This window comes from Syngnathus acus, chromosome 13, assembly GCF_901709675.1.
Source record: "Syngnathus acus chromosome 13, fSynAcu1.2, whole genome shotgun sequence".
NCBI lineage: Eukaryota > Metazoa > Chordata > Actinopteri > Syngnathiformes > Syngnathidae > Syngnathus > Syngnathus acus.
Window position 1 is genome coordinate 6,856,904 of NC_051098.1, and position 10,736 is coordinate 6,867,639.

Genomic DNA, 10,736 nt, shown 5'->3' on the forward strand with positions numbered 1-10,736 from the left:
TGTTGTGAATGAGGATCATTATTTCATCACAGTCAAGCACAGAGTTACAATTAACTTGGTATTCAACATGGTAATAAGGTCTTTATTTACAGAAATTTTAGTACCGAAAAATACACTTTACATAATATAAATAATTTTCAAGAACTCGTAGTGGCTTTGGCTTCGCGTTCATCACGAGTGAGTTGCTTGCAATCGCCAGTCTTTCCACTAGATGGCGGAAGATACTGCATTTAGGTTTGAAAAGAAGCTGAAACCCATGTTTCGGATCTGTCGTGCAGCCTTGATTGTACTCGAGTCACGCAATATTGCTTTTTTTTTTGGCAAATGTGCAGCGTGTGGCAAAATTCAGATTAAACTCACATTCAAATAATTTCAGCAATAAGTTGAACATAGACACAATGAGTAAAACTACACTAAGACTACATCACAGCATTGACTGAAGATCCATATGGCAATTTAGGCTTCACAACCGCAAACCATAACCGGTCATGTTAAGAGAAAGGAGAAGCTCCCCATTTTGTGCCTTTCAGGTCGGAATGTTGAGGCACTTTTGTCAAGTCTTTCTATAATGACTGTTGTAACAAAATGTCAAGTACTGAACTGAGCTGAGTTCCATGAGTGTAGACTGGAACCACAATGGCGGATCAGTTTATTTATAAAAAAAAAAAAGAGAATATTTTGGCACAGTTCTGACATACTCCCAGAAGAATACATGAAGCCCCTTGCTTGTGAAGTTTTGGGTCTGTGTAAAGCCATGTAAGCATGGTGGACTCAGTTCATGACAGTGTTGTTGTCTAAAAGTGGACAAACACAGTGTTCGAAGGCACTACAAGCAATGTAAACATATTTTCCAATAATACCAAAGTGTCAGTAATTGTCCTAGCTGCTTATCCAACATGCATTTCACCATAATTTGGGAGTGGATTTAAAAAGGACAGATCTCAGGCAAAAGGCACATTTAAATATACATACCAAAAATTATTCGGATTTGTTTGCCTAATGATGTGTAATGTACACCACTCCCAAAAGGTTATGCATAGTGGGCTTAAAATTTCAGCATGAACTTTAACTGCACTATGACCATTCTAGCTTTTGATATGTGCAACTGTTAAATGTTTCAGTGCCTTTTGCACCGCTTGCTCTTCCAATATCCGGTTCTGAGGGCAGGCATGTTTTGATGATTCAAAGATTGGTTCAACCATCCACATAGACGCAGCACTTCTGATGAACAATCAAAAATTAAATTACAAACCACAAGTTCATTTTACACCAGTGACAGTGTCTTTTGAGATTTTATCAGAAGGATTGTCCTTGTCAGAGAAGGTAGATGCTTCCACATCAACCTTGTGCAGCCTCACTTCTTTTCCCACCACCTCAGCGGTGGCGCTTTGCTCGCTTGCACCCCGCCCGTTTGCGCCTGTTGCCCTCGCTCTCAGTCACTTGATACGGTGTCGCACCAGAGAGGACTGGTCGGTTATCTCCCCGGAGTAGCCCCGCCGTCGACAAGGCAGGACCAGCAGAAGCAGCAAGATGATTAGGATGATGGCGCACACGGCCATGAGCGCGTAGGAGATCACCCAAAGGAAAGGCTCCTTCAGCGCTCGGCCGGAGCAGTCTGACGCCACGTCTGCTGCCGAGAAGGGCCCGTCGATTTCGGACAGAGCCACACCGCCACTCACTGTGGGAAAACATCACAATTAGAGGAAACCCACACTATTAAAATGGAGCAACTGGAAAAAGCTGAAAGTCACAATAAGAGTATACAGGCAGTCCCTATTTAAAAATGAAACTTCAATACAATTACATTTAGTGTAAAAGTAAATGAGCTTTTCTGGGTTAACAAGATAAAAGGTCAGCACGAATGATTGGCCGCTAGCTCTTCAGCCACGCCTTTTGTCTCTAATTTGTTGGCAATTAGAGGTACAAGATGAGACAGTATATAAACATACAATAATTATGCTTAAAAAAAGTTGTTATTCCATCTCTGAAACATTAGATCCTGTATAATGATGCATAATTGCCGTGATTTATGGAGACCACTAAACCGCTCAAAGCAAAGAACACTTAGCCTCTCATTGAGAGAACTGTTCGCTATCTGCCCAACGACACACGGCGTGCTTTGGGAGGGCAGAATAGAAAGGAAACAAAACCTTTCTACTACAGGAAAGAAATTCAAGCAGAAACACCACAAACAACACAGGAGCCAAACTACCGTATTTTCTGCACTATAAGGCGCACCTAAAAACATCTAATTTTCTCAAAAGCCGACAGTGCGCCTTATAATCAGGTGCGCCTTTATATATGGACCAATATTGAGCCACTGCAGCAGGCGTGTCCAAAGTCCGGCCCGTGGGCCAAATGTATGTATCTTATATATGGACAAAGTTTTAAAATGGGCCATTCATTGAAGGTGCGCCTTATAATCCGGTGCGCCTTATATATGGACAAAGTTTTAAAATGGGCCATTCATTGAAGGCGCGCCTTATAATCCGGTGCGCCTTATAGTGCGGAAAATACGGTACTTCTCATGCCTCAACAAAATATGCACACAAAAAAAATGGTTCTGAATCTTTAAATCTGGCAATGCATCACTGATGGTGTAATAGGTTGTTCCTTAAAGTAAAGTAACTATAGTATTGAGCAGGGGTCACCAATGTGGTGCCCACGGACACCAGGTAGCCCATTAGAACCTCATGAGTAGCCCGCGAGCTTGTCCTAAAAATAGCTTTCCAGTGATGGGACATTGTAATTCTCTAGAAATGCGATCATTCGACTGCAGGGACTATTCTTTCTACATTTGCTCACCGGCACAGTTGCTGAGGGCAAAGCCCAGTCTACGGTTGGCCCGATCGAACACCACGTAGAAACCCTCCATAACCGTCGCTCCAATGACAAGGCCGTTAGCAGATGACGACACGCCGAAGCGGTAGCAGTCTAGCGTGCCATCCACATCTGTGATTGGCTGGATGTACAGCTTTAAAAAAAAAAAAAACGTGATGATGATAGACTGGTTAGGAATCTTTTGAGGAAGCTCCGTGCTTGCATCTCTGTACCTGAGGAAGGATGGTGATGCGGAAGGACTCGCTGGTGTTGGTGTCCCTTAGGTAGATGGATAGTTTGGGGAAAAATCTCCAGGGGGTATCGCCCCTCATCCAGCATGCTAACTTGGTCCCATCCCAGAAGCCTGATGAAAACTCCTGGATCTGAATGAATGAAAGAAAAAAAAAAGTCCCACTAGCAACACAACAAGAGCTCTAAATACTCTATTAATTGGCATTGATGTATTAACAGTCCATCATGTTTTGAGCATTTTCAAATAAGAAATAAAGATAGAATGTAGCATATTCTGTATAGTACATTCTGAATTGTGCTATAGAAACTGCATCCTTGAGTGACAGTGCCATCCGCCCCTTCATCTCTTTTGCACTGACAAAATGTTTCATCATTGCCTGTCGAGAGACGTTGGCGTACCAGAGAGCTGCGTGTGATGGCGTCTACCACTGCGTTGTAGACGTTGACGGGAAGTCGCAGTAGCGTCGTGCCGCTGTCGACTATTGCTTTATCCATGTTATACTGAAAAGGAAAGGTGAGACAGACAAGTACAGCTTGTCAGTTCAGCATACTTTCAATTTTCTTTTGGTGAGGCTCTTCTAGTTGATTTGAACATGTGCTTTAGGTTGATTGTTTGTTAGTTTTACTTATTGTGCATGCAGTTGTTGACTATTTCACTGAATCCAACAATCACCTCTCTGCAGTCAAGGTCCAGGTTCTGCTCACCAACCTCCAGCTTTAGAACCTCTACTTGGTAGTACCATTCCTCAACTATAGGGGTGTACCACATTTGCCCCCGATACAGAGTTGGTTCAGCCCCACCCAAGATCTGAAGCATACACACACACACACAAAAAAAACCCACACCTTATGATCAGACATTTGGCAATGGATCGTTGCCACAATAACACTTCCATTTCCTCCACATGAAGTCACTTTTTCTTAACAATCCATCCTTGTGATGTATTATCATTTCCAACTCAAATTCCTCTGTGCGCTCAACCCTGCTGACTACTCACAAGACTACCACCCGGAGGGTCGACTACGCTGCTAGCAGAAATTCCAGTCCCGCACATCTGTAAGGAAAAGACATCCGGGATAGCGAGCTGTTTGACCACAGAGTCGAAGAATGGTTCCACAGATGAATCTGGCTGATTGAAACAAAACAAAAAAGCAGACAAAATCATTTATTTGTGCTAGTCAAGGCACATTTAGCTTTTGCGATGTGATTCTATTTTCCTGACTGAACAAGGAAATTTCCCAAACACTTAAATTACATAAACAACAATGGTTGCTTTATTTGACATGTATTTTCCCATTCGATGTGGCCACAAGGCAGTGATACGCGAGTGAAATTAAGCTGTAACGGCTCCTCCATCACATTGCACCATTGATTACAGCAAAGGTAATCCATTCAAATTCCCTAAATTTCATTTTACACACGCTTTATTTTTATAGATTTTTTTGCATAATTGATATTTTTTATGTATTATTATTACATTTGAATAATGCCAATATTATTATGTGTTGGTATCATTTCACCACGCAAGTAGTTTTAATCAGCACTGACGGAAAAGCTATTCCTCCCCCACTAACATAACATTTACAGAAATCGGACAGCTTGCAATGGCCCAAAAGCATACTCGTGCTTTTTCTTCTGTCTCCAGAGTATATTATCAGGCTGCATTATATATGCTGTATAATGATGAAACAATGTGACCAGTTTAAATTAATCGAATATCACATCGTTTTTTTGTTTGATAATTTCGAAGCAGCACATCTTATTTGACTTACCCGAGACAGCATGGGATAGGCTAGTCCGAGGATGCCCTGCCAGTTAATCCCAGGTAGGAAGAAGCCTTCAGATGACAAGATGGTAGCGATGTTGACACTGATGGTACCATTTGGGCCATTGGGGATGGAGATACGGTCAACACCGAGCTCCCCCATCCAGTTTCCCTGGGTGTACCTGACAGCTACACCTTGGCCATCTGACCTGAAGGAACTAGAGCTACACACAGACAGTAGCCAAATTCAAACAGACGTTACGATAGTTCTAAATTTCATTATCTGTAACTTTTTACGACATGTCACCGTATAAATAAATATTTGCATCTGTAGGACAAATTGGTGACATCACAAGAAAATCATAGATAAAATTTGGAACTTATTAAGTCATCACAAGCGTCAAATCACTACATTCATTCAGTCAAACAACATTTCCAAACATGTTCCAGTTACTTACAGTGCAGTGTTGAAGTAGCTAGTAATAAATGGGTGCGGCGCCGCGGCCACTGCAAAGTTACTGCTGCCGGTATCCACCAGGATGTTCAGCTGAAAGACACCAAATAGGAGCTGCTGCGTTAACAAACATTGCCTTTGGGCTACAACCCTGCCCCACCTCAATTTGCACACGTTCTAGTGTCAGGCAAACTATTATTTAAGACAAAGTTTTTCCAAACCACCTTCCTTGTAAGGGTTACTCTACAATGTTATCCTCAAGTCAAAGCATAACAGACTGCAGGCTCTGGCATGAGAGCGCGACGTGTCCAGCTCTCCCGGTACGTGTTATGCACACAGTGGCAAGCGGCTAACTAACTGCAGTTGAGATAATGCTGTCTTCCAGGCATCAAATTAATGAGCGGGAAATAATTTGCTTGTGACGTCTTTAACCTTCACCACTAAATGGAAGGCCACATTAACACCCTTATGCAAGTGTCCCTTTACCCTGATGGGGTCATTAACCTAATACGGTAACTCACAGCGACGGAGCTACTCAAGATTTTACCCACAAGCCGCTCTTTGCAGAAAGTCTTGGCTGATTTCAGGCCAGGAAAAAAAAAGTTCAAAAACCCATCTGTTGCCAACCCTCATTTATGGCTGTGTCAGAATGCTGGGCTACGACATCAACACCAGACACAGCTCAATTCAACCTTAGCTGACTACATTTCCGGTTCCAGGGGGATTTTAGAATACATACGCCAATAGCCTATTTTTTGAACAATCTTAACTACTTCCTCGCATTGTCTTGTTCAGCCCTTCAGATAAGAATAACACTTTGTTATTCCTAGCATGTATGAAAACAAAGTACAATTAAGAGTTATTTCAATCAGCAAGGCCATGAAAAAAAGTTTCTAGCTATGTTTTAAACAATCGTTCCTAAATGCAAAGAATTCTTCCTTGGTTCACGCTCTGTCCAATTTTCACACAATGTCTTGGCACCTTAACTTCCTTGACGTAGGTTGTTATCGTCAATGTGTTGCTTATCGCTTCCCCCTCACTTCAGTGGCACTGGTCCACGTGCGCTAACTGCGCCATGTAAAATACCAACTGTGATTTTTGGATGGCATCACTGCCAGAGGTCTTAACCAGCCAAACAAGTCAGGGGAGTGAAATGGTGCGTTGGGCATTTATTTCCTCATGGTGATCCGCCTGTGCTGTATTCTCGAGTCGCACTTTCCTCTCTCTGCTTGGCTACTGCGCCTCAGGCAAACACTCCCACTGTGATGCTGAAGCGGCCTGCAGTCACACGCAGTTGATCTCTCACTGTCTAATTGGTGGCGTCTGTGGCGACAATGTGCATCTGACACCTGTTTGTAGCAATTAGCGAATGCGGAGCTCTCCAGCCGCCGCTGCCGCCGCCTCAACCCGTGTCGCCGCCACATGCTAACAGATGCGACAATTAGTGGCTCGTTTAGACAGCGCCTCATTTAACACTGGCGCTGTTAATGTAATCACATCATCATTTCGCATTAATAACACTGAAGGTTTAACACAATATTGTGAAATCACATGGATGTTTTATAGCTATATTTATAAAAGTGATCCAACGTGTAGTGGCTAATTTTTATCCTCTTATATCTCCAGCGGAGTGTCGTGAGAAGAGATGTTTCAAGTGGGATTCAATTAAAGTCAAATACAAAGTCAATACTGTTACTCAAAACAACTTTGCAGATTTGATTTCCCAGCTCCAAGCACTCTCCTTCCACCCATGTGGAGGTCATTTAGGACTTTGGATGAAATGAAGGTCAGATACCAAAGGCGACCGGGTCATCATACAAAGGTACCATTGCAAAAAAAAAAAAAATCCGTCTCCAATCTAGGATTACATATGAAAGTGTGCCAAGTTGGATTTGCGAAAAATCTGAATTGAGAAAAAACCAGACTGCACACTTTCTTCTGCAATACTGCTCACAAACTGTCACATAACTGAGCACCGGCCATTCCGCTTCTGAAATGCAAGCCAACGATACTGGGCCAAACCATACCGCGATGAAGCGAAAGCTGTTTATACAAAACATCGTGTCATCTAACACAAATATGCCTGCTGTGGATGCTTTTATTCCTACAGTTGTGTTGAAACTACACTTAAGCAAGTCCAGCTCTGAAGTTGACAAAGCAGGGCAGCAACACTGGAGGCTCAAGTGCTAAGTGTCTTCACAAGCTCTCATCTGTGTAACTTGACACGGTTGAGAAGACTGTGTGAAATTACTAATGAGATCTTTCACCAGAACGAGAAAACAGAGTTAAACCTACAACACCCTGAAGCATTATGTATTTTTAATAGCCTAATCCGCCCGGGACCATTTAAACACCCTTAAACTTTAATATGACCTTGTTAGGCACTTTACATATCGAGTAAGCTAAACAAAGTCGTTGGAACGAGCATATTTCCGTCTAATCGCAATGAAAAGCAGAATGCAGAACCAAGACTGGAGAGTGGCTGCTCAGTGCAAGTACGGGGCAGCTCAGCGCTCATGGGTGCCTCGTAATCCCGGTCAGCTGCCTGCTAAGAAACAGTGGTTCTCACAGGCCAACATCATGTGAGCGCATGTGAGCGGGGCTGAGTCTACCTACACACCTCCGGGCTGTAAAGTGCAGCTTTTGCATGCACTCCGCAGACACCACACTATCCCACCATACTGGTTATACTGATTTATGAAAGAACAATAAGACAATGTGTTCTGTGTTAAATTATCAAACGGTATCTGTCGCATGTCGGCAAGAGAGCATCACATGTTGCTCGCGTACACACATTTGCATTGCGTCAAGCGGCACAAAATGAAATGCATGTAAATAATCTAAAATGTCTGGTTTTGACATAATATTCTGCTCTTAATTTATATGTACACAAATGATTTATTTGATTGATGCAGTGGAGAGTCCTAATATGAATGGCATAGTGGCTGTAAATTTCAGAAGCCACCTTTTTCAGAAAACATGGCTCAAAAAGTAGGAGGGAGAGAGAACATAGCTGTTTTTACGGTTTTAGCTGGGCTTTACCGAAATGACCATTTCATCCCTGTACTGATAATATGGCAGATCATCAAAACAATTCTTGTTCAAATTAATCTACGATATAAAGCAACAATAACACACACGTATGCACACCAACTAAAATCAACACAGTATGTGTTGTGAATGATACCGGGCCCTGTGTTCTAAATTCTCTGATTTGATCTACTTGCTCATCCCATAGTTTAACAGGCACGTGGAGGCCCTCCGTTTATAGACTCCTGTTTTCAAGCATGAAAAATGGAAACTGTAACTCTGTTGTAAACTCAATTTCAGGCCACTGACAGCTGGCTTTCAAAAACCAAGGTTTTAGTATTTGTATGTACAATGTTGCGGGTGTTGTCTGTGTTTTGGCAACTTTATATTCAAGTTCGATTTTCAGGAATAACTTAACGCTGAGTCCCCACCCACGTATGATTAGTACTTCTTTCCTTGATTTGCCATTGTTGTTACTTTGTCTTTTCCGGAAATGACTTTCCTCAAATTGCAGTTACACAATAATGGCGACGTCATCTCACCTGTTGCTTTGGAATGAACTTGACAGTTTGTAAATTGATTTTTATGTGGAAAGAAATTTTATTCATTTGTAATTGGTGTGAATTTGTGTATTTCTAAATAGCTTTTTTTAATTTAAAACTACTCAAGACAATGTAAGAAATGTATACAGTAGAGGTGTTCAAAAGAAATCTGAACATTCTGATTAACAACAGATTGCTTTTGTGTTTCTTCCTCATTTTCTTGGGGCAGGTACTATGCAAAGCACGTAATGGAACAACAAAACAGGTTGCACAAGTTAGAGTGGAAATAACTGTGCCCTATTATGTTGCGGTATATTGTCATGCAGACAGACATCTTCAAGATGGGTCCTTCTGATAACCCGGAAAGGGTTAAAACATTTATTTAAAATCACACAGAGCAACGTCAGTTTATTTGGGAGGTTGCTCCATCATGGCGATTTCTTCTTGACCAGGAACTGTCAGATGCACGGAGCATTGTAAGAAGACGCATTGTCAAACAGCCACAAGTTATGTCCACAATTGACATTGTCTCGTGCACTCTCTGAAACAAACACTGCAGGATCTCGTTGATCTCTGTTGTTGGTCCACACTGAAGGGCGGAAACTTGTAGTTTGGGTTTGAGATCTTTTGTTACAAGTCCTGGAACCATTCTTTGTACATTTTTACCAATGACTGGCAGGCAGTGAATTAATAAAGTTATGAAAGGTGTTCCCTGCACTAGTGAGAAATGAGTACATCTTTCAGGTATCTGTACTAGTATTTATTTTACTAACATTTTACTTTTATCCCTGAATTTAAAAACAGGCAGTTGTAGTTTCTACACCTTACTCTGTCAAATTAGACTTGTTGCTTTTTTTCAACCTCTGAGGATGATGGCACAACAAAAAACAAACATTAAGAGCAGTAATGATTGAGATCCAGATCAAATGAGAAAACGTGAACTAATTGAGAGCTTAAACGACACTTACCCGTTGTGCAGGAGTGCCAATCAACAATTCGATGTAGTAGCCTCTGCCGGAGTCCCCTTGCAGGTTACCCACCATGTCCATAAAGTTGACTTGACCGCTGGGATCGGAAGCCAGAGAGAGACCCTTCCCATCAGCAGCGAGCGCGACGAGGCGAGTGACTGACAAACCCACGTGCGAGGACACGTTGTACTTCCCCGGGTAGATTTTCAGAGGTATGGACAAATAACTCTTGCTCACGCCGATTAGGCAAACGCTGCAAACAAATGCAAAAATAGGATTGTAAACGCAGTGTGCCATGGTACTGCTGTTTTCCCGAATTTAGAGAGGCCAGATCTGGGTGAGAGATTCCAAGTGAAAAAGTTTGGCTCCTAAGTTTGTAGTGGAGCCATTACTGAAACGCCATCATTGCCGACTTCTGTACGTCAAGTAGAAACTTTCACGTCCTCATTGTGACTATGCAGTCAACGTTTAAAATTGCAACTGTGGGAAAGTGAAACTTCAACATGCTTCGTGTCTTTGGGAGAAATGCATTTAACTAAAACATTAAACACTTCCGGTGTGTACCTTCAAAACAAAGGCTAGGGTGACATATAATTTCATCCGCAAGTTGAAGACTTTATGCAAGAGAAGTAATTACAATCATACAAATGTGTTAGATATAAATTACAAAAAATATTTGTCACACACACATCATGAATCTGGGTGCGTTTGTTTTTTAAAAGTTGTTTTCGTATATTGCCCCATTAAAATATATGTTTTATTCTGTAGTCAGAGCGGCGGAATTGCTGATCTTAATTTAGCTCAACTTGATTTCTTATGTGCCTTAAGTCAGTAAACGAAACCATGTGATTGAACTCACGCCACATCTCGGGATAGTTCCATTGACACGCCTACAGACAACACA

General features: G+C 41.9%; 1 protein-coding gene across 1 annotated transcript; it reads right to left on the reverse strand.

Moving 5' to 3' along the window:
* Window positions 1–61: 61 nt before the first annotated feature.
* bace2 (beta-secretase 2) lies at window positions 62–10,331 on the reverse strand. Its single transcript, XM_037266996.1, has 9 exons — window positions 9,833–10,331; window positions 5,297–5,385; window positions 4,846–5,062; window positions 4,071–4,202; window positions 3,746–3,880; window positions 3,472–3,573; window positions 3,054–3,203; window positions 2,806–2,974; window positions 62–1,678 (listed from the first exon to the last, which is right to left on the reverse strand). Exons 1-9 carry the CDS (start codon window positions 10,127–10,129, stop codon window positions 1,437–1,439), a joined length of 1,533 nt encoding a protein of 510 aa, XP_037122891.1. The 5' UTR covers window positions 10,130–10,331; the 3' UTR covers window positions 62–1,436.
* Window positions 10,332–10,736: the final 405 nt, after the last annotated feature.

Bases quoted from the DNA above. Each gene is read 5' to 3' on its own strand.
- bace2 (XM_037266996.1), bottom strand. From the start codon at position 10,129: ATGGCACACTGCGTTTACAATCCTATTTTTGCATTTGTTTGCAGCGTT. The intron at 3,881-4,070 runs GTGAGTAGTCAG...TGTATGCTTCAG, and splicing joins ACCCTCCGGGTGGTAGTCTT to ATCTTGGGTGGGGCTGAACC. The intron at 1,679-2,805 runs GTGAGCAAATGT...GTTTTCCCACAG, and splicing joins TGCCCTCAGCAACTGTGCCG to TGAGTGGCGGTGTGGCTCTG.